The 20,246-nt window shown below is 41.9% G+C and overlaps 1 protein-coding gene across 1 annotated transcript in view; it reads left to right on the top strand.

The window, feature by feature from the left end:
- mef2aa (myocyte enhancer factor 2aa) overlaps positions 1-20,246 on the top strand; it is a 170,683-nt gene that overhangs the window by 66,161 nt on the left and 84,276 nt on the right. The window contains 2 exon segments of the mRNA XM_055661052.1: positions 5,729-5,917; positions 12,474-12,677. Coding sequence (XP_055517027.1) covers positions 5,864-5,917; positions 12,474-12,677 — 258 coding nt within the window. The 5' untranslated portion in view covers positions 5,729-5,863.

The following is a 20,246-nucleotide window of genomic DNA, read 5'->3' as shown; positions in this document are numbered from 1 at the left end:
GTAACTGCCCAAAACTGCCATCCTTCTAAATTAGGTTCTGGTTCACATTGCCACCTTGCAGAGAGTTTAGATAAAGTGAATGCTCGGTCTTTTACCCAGGGTGGAGGATTCCAAAACTAGAGGGCTTAGGCTGAAGGTGAGAGGGGGGAGGGTTAAGAGGAACCTTTTCACTCTGAGAGTAGACTGTATCTGGAATGAGCTGCCAGAGGAAGCAATATAATGACCATTTTTGAAAGGCTTTCGAACAGATACATGAATAGGAAGGGGTTAAAGGGCTAGGGGCCAAATGCAGGCAGATGGCATTAGCCCAGTAGGCCAACTTGGTCAACACTGCCCTGTTTCTGCATTCTCTGTGGCAAAAGGAAGTCGGGTCAAAGGTTTGCTTTGCATCTTGACCTGGACTCGTGGATAAAATGTATCTTGTCTGTTAAAATGACAGTTGTTCACAATCCCATTGTACTATAGTTTATTAACATCACAGAAATGTGGTGTTGCAAGCGTGCCGTTGAGATCGACAGCAGTGAAGAAGTCCCTGTGACGTAGTTATTTTTTGTTGCTGCTTATTAATAAATGTCAGTTGAACTTGCTTTGGCTGAAGAAGCTGATGAACAGTGAAAAATAAAAATGCCCATTGGGTTTCTCGTCAGTGCTGTAGAAACAAGGAACTGCAGATGCTGGTTTACACAGGAAAGACAGAAGCGGCTGGAGTAACTCAGTGGGTCAGGCAACATCTCTGGAGAACCTGGGTAGGTGACGTTTAGGGTTGGGACCCGAAGCGACTTGTTTGGTAGGGTCCCGACCTGAATCATCGCCTATCCATAGGCAGACACAAAATGCTGGAGTAACTCAGTGGGTCAGGCAACACTTCAGGAGAAAAGGAATGGGCCGAGACCATTCTTCGTACCGAGGGTCAGGGGAGAGGGAAGCTTCAGGTATGAAAAGATGCAAAGAACAAATAAATGAAAAGAATAAATTAAAGCCAACACTGATGATATTTGTTCTTTGATTGAAGGAATAGACCACGTTTCGGGTCGAGACCATTCTGAAGGGTCTCAACCCGAAACGTCACCTATTCCTTCACTCCATAGATGCTGCCTCACCCCCTGAGTTTCTCCAGCATTTTAATCTACCTTTTTTCCAGCATCTGCAGTTCATTGATTTGTTCTTTTCATACCTTTCTTTCATTTGCCCTCCTGTTTTTTTTGTCTTCTCTTCAGTGTTGCTTTTTAATTGGAAGTCCCACTAGTTATCCTTTTGGAGATGTACTTTTTTATACACAGATGTAGTTAGTGCATATTGAGAATATCCAAACATCAGGGGGAGGTTTCAGCTGTGGTAGAGTTACACCAAATACTCAGGAATAGAGATGGAAATCGGGTAGGATTACAAGGTTTGGCCACTCCAGTACTTCCCGAGTTTGCACTGTGTGTTAGTACTCAATTACAGTGTATAAATGTGAAGGGAGGAACTGCACATGCTTGTTTAAACCAAAGATAGACACAAAAGGCTGACGTAACTCAGCAGGACTTCAGGTCATGACTTCAGAATTAAGGGACAGAAGTTTAGGGGTAATATGAGGGGGGAACTTCGTTACGCAGAGAGTGGTGGCGGTGTGGAATGAGCTCCCAGTGGAAGTGGTGGAGGCAGGTTCATTGGTATCATTTAAAAATAAATTGGATAGGCATATGGATGAGAAGGGAATGGAGGGTTATGGTATGAGTGCAGGCAGGTGGGACTAAAGGGGAAAAAAAAAAAAATTTGTTCGGCATGGACTTGTAGGGCCGAGATGGCCTGTTTCCGTGCTGTAATTGTTATATGGTTATCTGGTTAGGACAGGCGGCATCTCTGGTGAGAAGTAATGGGTGACGTTTCGGATCGAGACCCTTCTTCACATCTCCACCCGAAACATCACCCATTCCTTCTCTGCAGAGATGCTGCCTGTCCCGCTTAGCTACTCCAGCTTTTTGTGTCTGCAGCGTATAAATAATCAACTCCACAAATGCCATTCAGAAACCCACTGATTTTTAAAAAAAAAACATGAACTTATTTTTAGAAGCCAAATAATCTGGTTCAGTTTATTGAAGTGAAGGCTAAACTGAACTGTGAATGGAGGCAGCGGGGGTGTGAGAGTGGAACACTTTCTGCTGTGTCAAAAGTTCAGGGCTTTTCCTCGCACTTTAAAGATTAGAGATAAATCTCAAGTTGCCGTTTTTTTTTCCTAAGAGGCTTTAAGTTTATGCTCTTTTGCTCTGCAGGCAGGTGTAACAGATTCTGTGGGACTGTTTTGAGGGGAAAACATGACGGAAGTATATGAAACTATGAGAGGCACAGATAGGGTGGACAGTCAGAACCTTTCTCCCAGGATGGAAATATCAAATACGACAGAGGATAGATTTAAGAATGGGGGGAGGGGTACAGTTTAAAGGAGATGTGCAGAGTAAGTTTTTTTTTTTTAAAGAGCGGGCGATGGGTGGCTGAGTGTACGGTGGCAGGGTGGTGGTAGAGGCACTTGATAAGGTGGCGTTTCTGAGACTTTTAGATAGGCATTTGAATATGCAGGGAATGGTGAGATATGGGTTATATACAGGCAGATAAAGAGTTGGTCTTGGCATCGTGTTCAGAACAGACATTGTGGGCCAAATGGCCCGTTCCTGCGCTCAATGTTCTAAGCCCAGCAGAGTAGCCAAAGTGCCCTGAGCAATCTAATAACAAGGAACTGCAGATAGAAACAAAAAGCTGGAGTAACTCAGCGGGACAGGCAGTATCTTTGGAGAGAAGGAATGGGTGACGTTTCGGGTCGAGACCCTTCATCAGGGAACTGCAGATACTGGTTTATACCAAAGATAGGCGCAAAATGCTGGAGTAACTCGGCGGGTCATGTAACATTTCTAATGCGGAAAGTAGATAGGTAAAGTTTTGGGTCAGTCTAAAGAAGGGTCCCGACCTGAAACATCACCTATCCATGTTCTCAAAGGATGCTGCCTGACCCGTTGAGATACTCCAGCCCTTTGTGTCCATTGTTGGTGTCCTGCCCTATATTTATTATACAATCAACATCTAATTCTTTCTGACATCTGCAGCTTTTTATTTTTACGTTTCACTTTCTGACTCGGACTTCTCCTTTTGCATTGCTGTTTGCTGACAGAAGTCGGATGTAGGAAAAGCCCTGACGCTCAGCAGCTTTGGTGTCATGAATCATACTGAGCAGGTGTATTAAATAATCCTGCTCCACCATGCCAGGAAGGCAGGACACAGATGTAAATTAATGCTCCCAACATTTTACAGGGTGCAAAGAAGAGATTGAAATGGCCACACATGAAAAAAGAACTGGAATATCAGAAAACTGCGGTTTAGTTTATAGATACAGCGAGGAAACAGGCCCTTCGGCCCATCGAGTCGCAACTGACCAGCGATCCCTGCACACTAACACGCTCCTACACACACTAGGGACAATTTTTACAATTTTTATTTTAAAAATTTTTTAAATATTTTATTTTATTAGAAGTAAGTACAGTCATATGGCACCAAAGTGCCTAATATATATTTTCATAATACATTTTATGTACAACTTTTTTTTTTTTTTACATTGAAAAAAGATGAGAATAAGAAAAATAAGTTAGATAGTAAAGGATAGAAAGATGTGAAATATATAGCGTGTGAAGAAAGAAAAAACGAGAAAATGAAGAAAGTTGAGAGAGAAAATAGAGAAAAGAAAATAAAATAAAAAAGAAAAGGAGTTCATCGTATTTTTACAATTTTAACGAGGCTGATTAACCTGTACGTCTTTGGAGTGTGGGAGGAAACTGAAGCTCCTGAACAAAGCCCACGCAGGTCGCAGGGAGGACGTGCAAACTCCGTATAGACAGCAGCCGTAGTCAGGATTGAACCAAGGTCTCTGGCGCTCTGAGGCAGCGACTCTACCACTGCGCTTCTGTTCCTTCTGTTTCCAACTTCAGTTCAGTTCTTTGCCTTAAAATCACATAAAATATGCTTATGGAACTAATGTTTGGAAGTATACTAACTAAGACGATAGAAGATTGCACTCCTTCACAGCACCAATGATGTCAGTATTCCACAGTCTTTACCTCCTTACTTATGAAGTGTTGTCAAGGTTCACGGAAAAAGATCATGGAGAAAGAACTCTTGATAAAATGCACTTTTGGTAAAAGGCAGCAATATTTCATGCCAATATATTTTCAATCAAATTTCAAACATTAACATTTCTTAAATGTTGATACTGTTTTTGCTTTAGTTATTTCCTCTGTTTGGAGATGAGGGCGAACGTCTTTAGTCTGAGGGTGGTGAATCTATAGAATCTATTGCTACAGAAGGTTGTGGAGGCCAAGTCAGTCGACATTGATATGGTGGAGATAGATAGATTCTTGATTAGTAAGGGTGTCGGGGTTATGGGGAGAAGGCAGTCTGGAAAATGGGGTTGAGATGGAAAGATAGATCAGTCATGATTGAATGGCGAAGTAGACTTGATGGTCTAATTGTGCTCCTATAACTTATGAACATGAATTTCATACCTATTGTTTAAAAAAAAAGCAAACTTCTTAAGCTTTATATCCTAAATCATCCAAGGCTTCAATCCCCTCATTTGGCACTTTCCAACATCCAAACAGATTTGTTTCCAAATCCTTTGTAACAATGTTTTAATTATATAAATTATCTTTAAATCTTCTCTGCTGCAATCTAACACCTTCAGTTATTTTATTGATGGTGTTCCATCAAACCAATCCTCCCGCATCTGCGTTACCTCAATACCAGCACATCAAAGCAATCATAAGGAAAGCTCGTCAATACTGCTTTTCTCTTCTTGAGGAGATCTGGTATGTTGCCAAACACACTATTGAACTTCTAATGGTAGCTGGCAGGGAGCATACGTTGCATCACGGCCTAGTTTGGTTACTTGAAAGCCCAGAACAAAGAAGGCTGCAAAACTTGGTCAACATTGCCCAGTCCATCACACGTACTGACTTCCTCACTATCCAAGGGAGCTACAGGACGGCAGCTTATATTATCACCAACCCACATCACGCAGGCCATGCTCTCATCTTGCTGCCACCATCGGGAAGAAGGTACTGGAGCCCGAGAACCGTTCCTCCAGCTTCAAGAACCAGCAACCATCAGGCTCTTGAACATAGGTCAACACTGACCATAAATCTATCCCAGCATCTAGCATCTACTGTGGGGGTGGGAGATTGCAACCTTCACGTGGTCCGCCCTGTTTGGACGAATGCAATCAACCCGGCGTGCACAATCAAATAAGATCAAATAGAACAAGTTGTCCTACAACTTTAGGCTGTGCATACCACACACACAAGAAGAAGAAGCATCTACTGTGGACTTAGTTTTTACTTTGCGCTATTATGGTCTGGGTACCTTGTATTACTGATTATTAACTTATTACATTATTGGTTATTGTATCTTTAATGTGTGTGAATGTCCCTGTAAAGCTGCAGCAAGTGAGAATATAATTGTTGCATTGCCAGTGAATGTGGCAATTAAACACTCTTGACCTGTGTTTATAGCTGGTTTATTTTCTCTGCCACTGAGCATTCATTTCAGATTTAATATGTTCTGTTGTCCATAAAATTAATAAAAAGGGCTGTAAAGTTTCTTGAAGTAAGTTGGCACTGTAAATATTTGTTAGTAAGTCAGCATTGTAAATATCTTTTCAGGTGAATGCATGCATCATCATTGTTATTTTTGTTACTTACATTAGGCTTTAAAAGAGGAAATAAGCTGAGCACGTCTGAAGGAAGATAGTTAAGGAGAGAAGGTTCTACCATGCACTAGAACATTAAGTACTGACAAAGCCAAGATTTCACGCTGATATATTGGAAAAGGAACGGTGAAGATGGGGCGGAAAAAGATTCAGATTACAAGGATCATGGATGAGCGCAACAGACAGGTAAGAACACGGGTTGTGGAACTGTGTGGTATGGGTGTCCGTATCCTTCTAACCTCGTCTTCCAAGTCACCCAACATCCAAACTTGAACACACATTGTTGTCACTTCAGTCGCACAATATACAAAGTGCTGGAGGAACTCAGCGGGTCAGGCAGCATCTGTGGAGGGACTGGACAGATAATGATTTGAGTCGGGATCCTTCCACAGTCAGAAGAAGGATCCCAACCCAAAATGTCATTTGCCCGATTCCTCCGCAGATGCTGCCTGACCTACTGAGTTCCTCCAGCACTTTTTTGTTTTGCTCAAGATTCCAGCATCTGCTGTTCCTTGTGTCTCTGATGTCATTTCATCCTCCTGGAACTCTAAAACTAATGGCTACACTCACGGAGAGTTGCAGGGGGGTTTCTGAAGGTGGCTCACCAACACATCCCAAGAGCATTTAGGGATGAACAGCAAACGTTGGCCTTGTCGACGTGGATCTAATGCCATGAATGAACTTTAAAAAATGAAAAGGTGATACTGGGCTGGTAAATGTGGCTCTTATATCATCAGTGGGTTCATATTCATGTTTACCATGCCACCACACCTAGCAACCAGAGGAAATATTTCCACTGATCTTTTAATAGCTGAAATTCAATATGGCGTGCGTCGCTAATGATAACAAATTGATATTGCGTTATGCCTTATTCCTACCGGTACTTGGATTTAGAGTCAGGCTTGCTGCGTTTTGCTCCTATGTACACAATCTCAAATAGACACAAAATGCTGGAGTAACTCAGCAGGACAGGCAGCATTTCTGGAGAGTCTCGACCAAAAACGTCACCCATTCCTTCTCTCCAGAGATGCTGACTATCCCGCAGAGTTACTCCAGCATTTTGTGTCTACCCTCGGTGTAAACCAGCATCTGCAGTTCCTTCCTATACACAATCTTAATTCTGGTTTCTGAAGTGGTCTCAATTTCAAATTCATAGTTCAAATCTGATTTGTGACTGCAGTGTGTGTGCCACTCCATAAGTAAGTTGTTTTTTTTGCCATCAATTTGATTAAGTAAATATATATTCACGTTTTTTTAATAGAAAGCTGTCCAGGGGAGTTGTGCACCAGAATTAACTCTGTAAATCTTCTTATTGTGCCAGTACACAATTTAATATACAAGCACAGAGCTTCTTAATTCTTAAATACGGGGCTGCAACAGTACATCATTAGCTTTATTCGTCTGCTGGAATAGCTGTACAAACCACACTGAATTTGTGTACCTTTCACCTTTCCTTCACCAACTTTGTATTGTGAACTGTTCAAGAAGAAACTGCAGATGCTGGAGAATCGAAGGTTTGACAAAATTGCTGGAGAAACTCAACGGGTGCGGCAGCATCTATGGAGCGAAGGAAATGGGCAACGTTTCGGGACGAAACGTTGCCCATTTCCTTCGCTCCATAGATGCTGCTGCACCCGCTGAGTTTCTCCAGCAATTTTGTCATACCTTGCATTGTGAACTGTTATGAGTTGCACCGCTGAACATTGAATACAATTTTTTTTAATTATCCATTTTGAAAATAAAGTGCTCCAAATGCTCCAAAATGTATTAAGTGTTAACCTTCCCTGATAAATTGGCACATGTTACACACTGCACCATTGTTGCATTCCTTTGAAATCTGTGTTGGATTGATTGATTTTTTTGTTACACGCACCAAGTTACCTTTTCTCCAGAAATGCTAATGGCATCTGTTTCAGATGGATGCTAAATCACATCATAGGGACATTGTTCTGTAGGTGAAATTAAATCGGAATTAAGTCTGAAGAAGGGTTCCGACCCGAAACGTCAACCATCCTTTTTCTCCAGGGATGCTGCCTGGCCCGCTGAGTTACAGCAGCAGATATAAACCAACATCTGCAGTTACTTTCTTCTAAATTAAATTTGATTTCTGACAGTGGAACTCGGTTTAGATGCTCAGGATTCCGAAGCTAGAGTCAGAGGTGTCCTTTAACATAATTGATGAAAGTAACATTGAAATACAGATGTATCTATTTAGAGTTGATAGAAGCAGTCAGGATACCAGCTGCAAAATCAATGGTGTTCAAAGGGATCTCGTCTTCTTGTGATGATCAGAAAATGACTTTCAACGGCTGACTATTTAGTTGTAAATAACTGTCAAAAACAAAGCAAGTAGATAGATGCAGGAAAATGTTTCCCGATGTTAGGGAAGTCAAGAACAAGGGGTGACAGCTTAAGGATAAAGGGGATATCGTTTAAAACCGAGATGAGAAGAACTTTTTTCATGCAGAGAGTGGTGAATCTCTGGAACTCTCTGCCACAGAGGGTAGTTGAGGACACGTCATTGGCGATGTTTAAGAGGGAGTTAGATGTGGCCCTTGTGGCTAAGGGGATCAGGGGGTATGGAGAGAAGGAAGGTACGGGATACTGAGTTGGATGATCAGCCATGATCATATTGAATGGCGGTGCAGGCTCGAAGGGCCGAATGGCCTACTCCTGCACCTAATTTCTATGTTTCTATACGACTGAATATGTTTTGTATTTTTAAATCCTGAGCGCCTAGACCGAGTTCCACTGTATTGTAGACTTTAGGCAAGCAGAATTAGGGAGGCGCAAGAAACTGCAGATTGAGCAGAAAACAAAAAGACTGGAGCTTGACACAAAGCTGGAGTAACTCAGTGGGACCGGCAGCATCTGTGGATGGAAGGAATGGGCATTGTATCGAGTCCAGACCCGTCTTCAGATTGAAAAAGGGTCTCGACCTGAAACATCACCCACATTCCTTCTATCCAGAGATGCTGCCCATCCCGCTGAATTACTCCAGCATTTTGTGTATCTTCAATGTAAACCAGCATCTGCAGTTCCTTCCTACACAAAAGACTGGAGCTATTCAGCAGGTCAGGCAGCATCAGTGGGGGGAATGGACAGAAAATGATTCGGGTTGAGTTCCTGATGGTGTAGGAGGGAGAAAGCTGGAATAGTGAGTGTCTTTGGTTTGGATAGACACTGGCTTTGTTACTACTAACTAAACAATGTTTTTAATGCATAGTTTCTTCAAAGACTATTTCAGCAAAGATTAATGTCTGTCTGAACCCAATAGCTAGTTTGATGAAAGTGGAATCTGAAGAAGGGTCCCGACCTGAAACGTCACCTATCCACTTTCACCAGAGATGCTGCCTGACCCGCTGAGTTACTCCAGCACTTTGTGTCTATCTGCGGAGACAGGAAACTTGAGCTTGCATCTTGGTGACGCAGCAGCATGAATTTCAAGGGGCAGTGGCACAGAATGAGAGGGAGATTGGGAGGGTGGCCTTGCTTTTTTTTTTACTATAGAGCATGATATCTACGGGACAACATTACAGAATGTCTAGAAAGTGAAAGGAGACTTGTGGTGAACATCTAGCCCCAAACGTTCCCAGGCAGTGCCATTTTTAAAGGTGCAAGGAGCAGATGATACAACTCTGCACTTGGTATTTGTTGACGTAAAGGAAACGTCAGCAGCTCTGGAGATTGACTGCTGGCCAAGTCTAGCTCAGATCACGAACGTGGGCGTGAAGGGACTGACAGTGTGCCTGGCTCGCCTCCATTTTTTTTCCCTCTTTCTTAAAATAAACAAAGGCGGGGGAATTCCCACTGGGAAATCCAGAGACTGAACAAGATGGACATTCCAATGGCAAATCAATAACCATATGCCAGAAATAACAAATTAAAGCAAAATAGTTGGGAACAAGTTTGGATATGTGTGGGATGCTGAATGAGCAGAATCCTGACCAATTCATAAAATGGACATCATATGACAATAAATTATGTGTAAGACGGAACTGCAGATGCTGCTCTACACTGGAGATATACACCAAATGCTGAGTGGCTCAGCGGGTCAGGAGCTCAGTCTGATGAAGGATCTTGACCCGAAACGTCACCTATTCCTTTTCCCCAGAGATGCTGCCTGACCCACTGAATTACTCCAGCATTTTGTGTCTATTGATAATAAATTATACTACTTTGAGAGAGGAAAAATTGGTTTCCAGAATAATATGATTGATCAACCTGTTTTGGGGAAAAATAGATTAAAAGATAGTTGGTGAGGGAAAGGGAGCCTTTATTTCTGACTGAGACACAAAACACTGCAGATGCCTGAATCTTGAGCAAAACACAGCAGGTTAGGCAGCATAGACACAAAAAGCTGGTTTAACTCAGCAGGACAGGCAGCATCTATGGAGAGAAGCAATGGGTGACTTATTGGGTCGAGACCCTTCTTCATTCAGGCAGCATCTCTGGAGAATATGGATAGGCGACATTTTGGGCTGGGACCTTTCTTGTGACCTTGGTACCAACCTGAAATGTCGCCTATTCATGTCCTCCTGAGATGCTGCCTGACCTGCTGACTTACTCCAATACTTTGTGATTTTTCTTTTCCATACTCATTCATGACTTTTCTGTTTTGTGACTTTTATTTCAAGAAGAGATTTTTTTTTTTTTTAAACACAAATTACATCCGCTGGAAAGGGTTAACTAAATGCCAGTGAGATCCCGATGACAATGCTATGATGAAGTGTCAAAACTGGTTGAAACCATGTCCTGACTATAACAGGATAAGCTAGGCTTAAGTTGGATCTGGAATTCAAATTCAAAGATTAGTATTATCGGACTTGCCATGGTTTCCTGTGAGCTCCCACAGAAGGACACTTGAAACGTCATTTACACTCACTATGTTACGGGCTAGTTCGCCCACCAGTCTGGATAAACCATGTGATGTCTGCATAACTATAATTGCATCCATTACATTTTGTTATTCTTAACATATTTTGAAGTTTTATTTATTGACTGGATTAATTGGTTTAATTCATAAGGGATGCAGTTGTGTAATTTTGCTGCAGATGATTTTTGACCATCTGGCCAAGCTGACACGACGGAGTGAGATTTATGCTGATCTGCCAAATTTTATTAAAAATATCTATGCGTTTGCAGTTTGCTCAGTTTTCTGCCTGTTTTAATCTGCTTATTGCAATTTGTTGGTCTACAAGAGTTCCAAAATGAGCGTAACACCAGGAGTTGGGTGAATTGTGGAATTTGTTAATTAGTGTGTGTGTGTCTGAGTGTGTGTCTGAGTGTGTGTCTGAGTGTGTGTGTGTGTGTGTCTGAGTGTGTGTGTGTCTGAGTGTGTGTGTGTCTGAGTGTGTGTGTGTCTGAGTGTGTGTGTCTGAGTGTGTGTCTGTGTGTGTGTGTGTGTCTGAGTGTGTGTGTGTCTGAGTGTGTGTGTGTGTGTGTCTGTGTGTGTGTGTGTCTGAGTGTGTGTCTGAGTGTGTGTGTGTCTGAGTGTGTGTGTGTCTGAGTGTGTGTCTGAATGTGTGTGTGTCTGAGTGTGTGTGTGTCTGAGTGAGTGTGTGTCTGTGTGAGTGTGTGTGCTCGAGTGTGTGCTTGTGTGTGTGTCCAAGTGTGTGAGTGTGTCTGAGTGTGCGTGTGTGTGAGCGTGCTTGTGAGTGTGCGTCTGAGTACCGGAGCCAGTGTGTGTGTGTGTGTGTGTGTGTGCATGCCTAAGTGTGTCAGTGTTTCAGGGCTGCAGGATACCTGGTTGCATTTCCTGAGTGCTTGTGATCAACAGAAACACCCATAACTGTGCTCGCTTTGGAAACAAGGGCTTTGCACATTTCTTGGCCAACTTGCCCCTTCTTTTTAAAGCACTTGTTGCTGTGTAACTAAATGAGTCATGTTCTTATATTTTTTTTATCCACATGACCTAATGGAACATTTCAAAATTTTGATGAAACTGGATAAACGTGATCTAGAAAAAATCTCTCAAAAGCTCAAAGCTTAGCTTGGGTATTAGGAATGTAGCGACTAATTATATTTAGTCAGATGGACCATTTCATACAAAATTTAATGTACATATCAGACACTATTGATAAGGCTGATCAATCAAAAATGCTGTCTAGTTCAGCTTGTATATTTCTGCAGAAAGAAATGACCATAGATATGTTAAGGAAGCCATTGAAACCCTTAATTAGCGGAATGATAGTTGGGAGTGATGCCAATTACTGCAGAATTTATTTTACTTTTGCGATTTGTTTTAGATCATTTATGTACTTATGGCTGATGTATTTTTCTATTGATGTTATCCAAAACGAAATTCGGATTGAATTTTGAAACAATTGCTTTCATCTATAGCAACATTTATTGTTACAGATGGCAAGGAATAGTTTATGTAAGGCAGTACTTAAATTCTTAAGGGCCTGTCCCACCTAAGCGATTTTTTTTTTCGGTGACTTGCCGGCACCCGTCATAGTCGCAGCAGGTGGCCGAAAATTTTCAACATGTTGAAAATCCAGTGGCGACCAGAAAAAGGTACGACTCTTTGGGCGACTACTCATGACCAAACAGGTGAGTCGACACGTGACGCCTGTATGGCCGTGAGTAGTCGCCCATAGAGCGTTGAACATTTTCGGGCACCTGCTGCGACTATGACGGGTGCCGGCAAGTTGCCAAAACAATCGTGCTAGTGGGACAGGCCCTTAACACTATAAATCAAACATAATGTTGTTTTCTGTTTGTTTTTCTCCTATTGCAGGTCACATTCACAAAGAGAAAATTTGGATTAATGAAGAAAGCCTATGAACTGAGTGTATTGTGTGACTGTGAGATAGCTTTGATAATATTCAACAGTTCAAACAAATTGTTTCAGTATGCTAGCACTGACATGGACAAGGTTCTCCTGAAGTACACTGAGTACAATGAACCTCATGAAAGCAGAACCAATTCGGATATTGTTGAGGTAAGTGCCTTTTAGCTATAATTTAATTTGAGTTTTGTGCAAGGCATTGATCATTTGTTTGCAGCATGTGTCCATTTATTTGGTGGTAAAAGTAATTTTATCGGATATAGATCTTAACAAAATATTCAGCAATGGCAAATATTACAGAATTAAAATTCAGATACTTATTGAGATGTTGCTACAGCTGGCTGTGGCTCTAACGGCAGGTTTTATATAGAAAACAATTAGGTGTAGTTAACCTTGGGACTGATGTGGGTGTTATTCGTGAAAGTTGAGGCTATTTTGTGTTCAACGTCTAGCAAGCGGGGAGGTTCAGTCTGTTAATCTAGGTTACTGATGGTGTTGTTCACTCACTGGCCCTTATGCACTTTCCTTAAACACTAGGGAAGTTATGGCAACCAATAAACAGAAGTATATGCCACGACTTTGAAATAACAGGAGTGTTGTAATATTGGAACTAGAGAGTACTGAGACCCTTGGGCAAATGTTACAGAAGTTCTTCTTGACTGAATGTGGTCGGAGTCTGTGATGAGGAAATGCCTTTACGAAATGTGAAAAGTATAGATTTACAAGCTATTTAAGTCCACCACATCTATTATACTCTGTCGAAGATCACTGCTGATCTGTGATGTGACTCCACATATCCGTCTTCAAAAGTGTTTAGAAATGTATATCTTTGGTGAATAATACCATTCTCGGGTTCCAAATGAGCAATGGGCTTGGTATCAGTTGTTAATTAGAAAAGAGAATTCCACAAAGGTGGGGAGAGGAAGGAAGCTTGGATATTTAAACTCATTGAAATCGATAGAAATGGGAATCATCTCCCTTTACCATCTTGGACACCTCAATAAGACCACATCTTCTTTTCCAGCACAAATTCTAGAGAATACATTCTTGCTTGGGTAACTGCCCCCTGGAGTCCAGGAGTCATTCTGATCATTATGTTCTATGCTCCCATGTATAGCTGATAAACTACCAAGGATCTGGCGCCCAGAATATTTGATACTCTTGTGCTCACATCAGGACTCTATTGACATAACACCATAAGACATAGGAGCAGAATTAGGCCATTCAGCCCATCGAGTCTACTCTTGCCAATTCAATCATGGCTGATCTATTTTTCCCTATCAACCCCATTCTGCCGTCATCCCCCCCATAAACTTCCTAATCAAGCATCTATCAATCTCAGCCTTAAAAATACCCCATGTCTTAAAAATAGCCCCTGCTGCCGTCTGTATTAATGAATTCCACAGATTCACCACCCTCTGGCCATAGAATGTCCTCATCTCCAATTTGAAGGTACGTCCTTTTATTCTGAGGCTGTGCTCTCTGGTTCTGGACTCTCCCATTACTGGAACCATCTTTTCAACGTCCATCTAGCTTTCATGAATCAGGCCCTCATTCTGCTGAAAACATTCAAGGTGTTCGATTGCTCAATTCTAAATTATAAGCGCTCCAATTCCTGACCACAGATGCAATGTCTAAACGTTCCAAGTTTCCATACCCTAAATGTTGGAGACCATTGTGCAATGTTTCAACCTGTAGACGTGGATTTGGGGAACGCTAGATATCGGGTATATTATCTTTGTATCAGTGAATAGACAACAGAAAGGAAAGACTTTAGATAATCTGTGCTTATTTTAAATGGAAACTTGGCCATGAAACTGGATGAGCTTGTGTGGGAATCAGGGGCATGGCAGTCCTGTATCTGAGTGATATTTTAATGGTGTGTGTGTAAACATAAATAAATTGTGCAAAGAAGCTTTGTTTTTGTCGCTCGTGTAGCATAGTGCTGCAGTTGGTGGAGCTGCTGTCTCTCAGCACCAGAGACCAGGGATTTAATCCTGACTTTGGGTGCTGTCTGTGCAGAGATTGCACGGTTCCTTATGACCGTATTGGTCTCCTCCAGGTGCTCCGATTTCCTCCAACATCTTAAAAGCATGAGGTGGTTGTGTTAATTGGCAACTGTAAATGGCCTCTAGTTTGTGAGTGAGTTGTAGAATCTAGTATATTTGTATATGGGGGATGGGATGTATGGGGGGCAGTTGATAAGGGTTTGAAGATAGTGTGCGGAGAATATATGAAACATGGTTAATGCCGGATTGATTGGTAATTGATGGTCAGTCTGGAGCCGATGTTTCCGTGCAATGTCTCTCCGAGTCTGTGACATAAAAACGTGAAAGTATGTGTTATTCTGTCTGCATCTTTTCTCCTTGGGAGAACCCAATGAAAAAAGAACTGACAATGTTCTAGAATGCATTGAAAACAGATTTTATTATTCTTGTAATAATATTGTTGCCAATCCGGGTTTTGATCATATCAATTTACACCTCCACAAGAACTCGTCAGCGCTAAACAATGTCTTTTGCGTCAGAAACAAATGTTATGATCGTGCTGTAGGGATGATCTGGAAGGAGGAATGCTGTTGGTTAGAAAACTTCTCGGAGAATGTGTGATATTATCTCGTGAAAGGACAATTTGGTGCTTTCACAAAGCGAACTATGTCATCAGGGTATCTGTTTGGAAACAGAACTTCAGAACTGCAAAACAACTTCCCAGTGGCGTAGCTTATTGTACTAAGATTCAGGCCACCGAATCTGGTTTGCTTGCGTCAATGTTATCTTCTGCCACCAGTTTCTAAAAATACTTGGAAAACAAACAAACTGCGGACGCCAGTCAGTGGTAAGCATCCACCAGAATTATTTAACGTGATGCACAGAAGGTTTATTCCTCAGTCGTCATTACCCCTCAACTCCCTAGTTATTTTGTTGAATCTAAATAAATGTTTGGTGTAGAACATTGCAATTAAAAGAACCGTGTGCCTTATTTTTCAATTATCTGGACTGTAATTCTACTGCATCCACTTCCAAATCTGAGGATATTGTTTTTATTTTGTTTTGTGTCTTTCTCCATTTGAAGTGGTTTTTTTTTTCCCTGTAACTTTATCACTGGACCTTGCTGTAGCAAGATAGAAACCATTTTGCCCAGTTCTAGGTTCTTCCAACTAGAGAGCGGTCCTGACCTATCATCTACCTCATTAGAGACCCTCGGATTTTCTTTAATCGGACTTTATTGGACTTTATCGTGCACTGAACGTTATTCCCTTTGTCCTGTATCTGCTTGCTGTGGACGGCTCGATTGTAATCATATATAGTCTTTTGGATGACTGGATAGCATGCAACAAAAAGCTTTTCATTGTACCTTGGTACACTTGACCATAAATTAACCTAAACTCCTTCAGAGACCAAAGAAGTGGAAAGGAGTAAGTTGTAGCAAATTCCTGGTTGATTTATCAATCCCTTTTTGTGCTTTCAGCCATCTCTCCGGTTCTGGCTCTGGCTCTTAAGTGTGTAACTGAAATTGTAAACTTGTCAAAAGATGTTTTTTGTGCAATCCCTTTCCTATGAGACGCATGGATAGGGAGACAGTCGGAACATTTACCCCAGCATTGAAATGTCAAAAACTAGAGGGAATAGTTCAAGGTGAGAGGAGTATGGTTTAAAGGAGTTGTGCAAGACAAGTGGGGGTTTTTGCACAAAAGGTGTGGGTGCCTGAAATAGGCTGCAAGGGGTGGTGGTGGGGGCAGATAAGGTAAGCATTTAACAGGCTTTTACATAGGCTGATGGATATGAAAGGAATGTAGGAATATGGATCACGTGTTGGCAGAGGAGATTAGTTTCACTTGGCATCATTGTTTGGCATGGACATTGTGGGCCAAAGGTCATGTGCATTACTTTTCTATGGTCTATTCTATCATAAATTGCATAACATATGCTGTATACATTTCACCTCCACTGTATACATTAAAAACAAAAAAATCCCAATGAATTTATTTGCTAGGCTTGAGTTTAAAAAATGTTTGCAGAAATTGAGCCAAAAATATTGAGCATTGATTTTTTTTAAATTAAATTTTCTGACTCATACTCTTCATTAGTTTGAATTCTTTTAACAAACGTTCAAGATTCTCACGGGGAAGTTGTTTTTTTTTTGGATTCTACGTTAAAGAAAGACAACGCAAGAGATGACGATATATCAGGAAACCAGCCTTTGAACTTTGTCTTCAAAGATGTTTCTCTTGTGAAGAAAACAAATGTAAAAAAAACCCCACGTGTGTGGAAAACGTAAAACAGAAACAGAAAATGCTGCAAACATCTCCGCAGAATGGGCAACGTCCATGGGTGTAGGGAAACCGAGCCAATGTTTCGGGTTGAAGATCCTTCATGAGAGATGTAAAGAAACATATTAGTTTTAATTTGCAGAGAGGGTGGATAGGACAAAGAGATGGATAGGACAAAGGGAAAACTTCTGAAAGGGTGAAGGCAGGATTGCTATAGAGTTGAACTTTTGAATTTGATGGATTTATAAGCGACGTTGGAGAGAGAAAATACATGCCTTTGCTTCTTTTGGGAAATCTCTGCCTTTTGCATTGTCCTTATTTCTCAGAATTGTTTAACCACATTTATCTGTTTCCGAACTTAACCTCATTGGAGGTTTCCCACCTTAACCACAATGAAGAACGAGGAGCCATGAGGATCAACGTTAGTTTAGTTTGGAGATAATATCGACGGACAGCACAGTGGTGCTGCTTTAGAGTTCCTGCCTCACAGCGCCAGAGAGCTGAGTTTGATCCTGACCGCGGGTGCTGTTTGTATGGAGTTTGTACATTCTCCCTGTGGCCGCGCGGCGTTTGTCTGCGTGAAGGGCCTGTTTCCACGCTGTATCTCTAAACTAAGTTAAAGCATTGGAAACGGAGTGTTTGGCCCACTGAATCCCCAACGGATTCACACAAAGTCTAAGGTAGACAAAAGTGCTGGAGAAACTCAGCGGGTGCAGCAGCATCTATGGAGCGAAGGAAATAGGCAACGTTTCGTCCCGAAACGTTGCCTATTTCCTTCGCTCCATAGATGCTGCTGCGCCCGCTGAGTTTCTCCAGCACTTTTGTCTACTTTCGATTTTCCAGCATCTGCAGTTCCTTCTTAAACACACAGAGTCTATGTGATTCCACTTTCGTATCCACTCCCTACACACTAGGAGCAATTTACAGAGGCCAATTAACCGGATGTCTGTGGGATATGGGAAGAAACCATGGGAAACCCACACAACCATAAGGAGAATGTGCAAACTCCGCACAGACAGCACCCGAGGTCAAGATCGAACTCGGGTCTCTGGCGCTGTGAGGCTGCGGCTCGACCAGCTGTGCCACCATGTCGCTGATGTATTGATTGAATTATTTTATTTACAGAAATCTTCATTCAATTTGCTTTGCAAGCAACTCTGGGGTAATACCTCTCCCATTCCTTCCTACGATGAAACTTAATGGCATTGTCGTCCACACTAATTACCTCTGTTCTGGAACTACCATGTGGAGCCTTTAAATGCTTTATACCGCATGTTCCTTTAATTAAATCTTCTGTTCCGTCTTCAAGCCGCCCACGTTAGTTCAGTGCCTGTTCTTTGCTCTCTCTGTCAATTAGCAGCTGCAGTATAAATACAATTTGATGCCTCCGTATTGCCAGAGAAATTTGCACAGATTCCATGCTTGGGCAGCATCCAAAATCTAAGTGTGGCAAGATCAATAGCTCCACTGCTCCAGGACATAGGTTTCAGGTGGGAGGGGGTGGGGGGAGAAGATTTAATAGGAAGCTGAGGGCCAAGTTTTTTTACACAAAGGGTGGTGGGAGTATGGAACGAACTGCCAGAGGAGGTAGTTGAGGCGGGTACTATCACAACGTTCTAAAATAATGAGTGGGTTTAGCATATGATGAGCGTTTGACAGCACTGGGCCTCGACTCGCTGGAGTTTAGAAGGTTGAGGGGTGACCTCATTGAAACAATTAGAACGGGTGTCGAGGGTTATGGGGAGTAGGCAGGAAAATGGGATTCGGAGGCAAAGATCAGCCATGATTGAATGGCGGAGTAGACCTGATGGGCCATATGGCCTAATTCTACTCCAATAACTTGTGAAGTGAAAAGACATTTGGACAAGTACATGGATAGGATAGGTTGAGAAGGATGGGTCAGATACAGGCAGGTTGGAACTGGGTAGATGGGGCATGTTGGTTAGCATGGGTGAGTTGGGCCAAAAGGCCAGTTTCTATGACTCTTTGTCTCTATGTCTCTATATAGTGATTGTTGCTCTAATACTCATTGTGGTGGTTTTTGTTACGACCTGTTATTGAGTGGCCGAGTCAAATGACGTACTTCCTAGTTCTTACGCTGAATAGCAAACGATCGTTTTGAGAATTAATTAAATTCCATGGATCTCGAGAGGCAGGTTTTCTTATCAACGTGCCCGTTGAAGCTCCCCTTCACCTGTTGTAAAAGACAGGACTTAAATGATATTGTATTTAGTTAATAAAAACAACAAAATATGTTGGAAACATTGCAACGAGTCGGCAGCTTCTGTGGGAAGATGAGCAGAGATAATATTTCCAGTCAAAAACCCTGGAAACATTTCGAGTTTGCAGTTGCAGTTTTTAAATTTTTAATCAAGGTCTTTTGAAGAAAAGTGCCCTGGTTAGAATGAGCTTTCATCATGTTCTTCAAAGTTCATTCAAAGATTTCAGGCTGTTGTGACTCACTACATACCAGTCTAGATCTGCTCTAATCAAATCCTTATTGATTTTATTGTTCAGTATCCTTGCTGAGATGCTAAATAAAACTGGGTATCATCAGCTTTCCAGACCAAGGCTTTGGTTCAGAGCTTCCACTTGAAAGCTGAGAGTTTAACCCTCTTAATTGGCATCAAACTCTGGAAGCCCATGGATGGACTCAAGTACCACACTCCACTTTATAGGTGTTGGCTTCTCGAATGCTTTCACCAATGAGTTCTTCATGCAGTTGAAAGGAGAGGCTGCAAGCACCTCAGATTTCCCATCTGAAATAGTGTTCATTGAATCTTTTGCCAGGTTTGGTGGCCATGTGGTACTTAGAGAGGCCCTGTGCAAAGTGGGTCACACTAACCAATTGGGAGACAACCCTGGAGAGGACATTTGTACATGGGTACGCAGTGGTAGAAGAGAACAGATCATCAGTGAGGGATGGAGGGAGGGGGGGTGTCCGAGGTGTACATTGACCAGCAGAAGATCCATACATTGTCCAGCAGCACACCACTCGCATTAACCCCCCGACAAGGTCCATACTGACGAACAATAAAGTGATTCTCAAACACATTTTCAGGAGTTAATAAACATAATTTCTCATTTGGTCGTGGAGTCATACAGCACTGCAACAGGCCCTTCGGCCCAACTTTCCCATGCTGGCCATGATGCCCCCATCAATTGCAAAGTGGTTTATTTGACAGTCAGATCCTTTTTTTTCCCTAGGGTGAAAATATCAAAGACTGGAGAGCATATAGTTAAGGTGCTTCAAGAGAATTTATTGTCATGTGTCCCAGATAGGACAATGAAATTCTTGCTTTGCTTCAGCACAACAGAATATAGTAGGCATGACTACAGAACAGATCAGCGTGTCCATATACCATTATATAAATATATACACACATGAATAAATAAACAGATGGTGAGGGAGGCAAAGTTTAAAGGAGATGTGTTGGACAAGTTTACACAGA

The sequence above is a fragment of the Leucoraja erinacea genome, chromosome 33, assembly GCF_028641065.1.
Source record: "Leucoraja erinacea ecotype New England chromosome 33, Leri_hhj_1, whole genome shotgun sequence".
NCBI classification, from domain to species: Eukaryota; Metazoa; Chordata; class Chondrichthyes; order Rajiformes; family Rajidae; genus Leucoraja; species Leucoraja erinaceus.
This window is presented reverse-complemented; position numbering and strand designations above follow the sequence as displayed.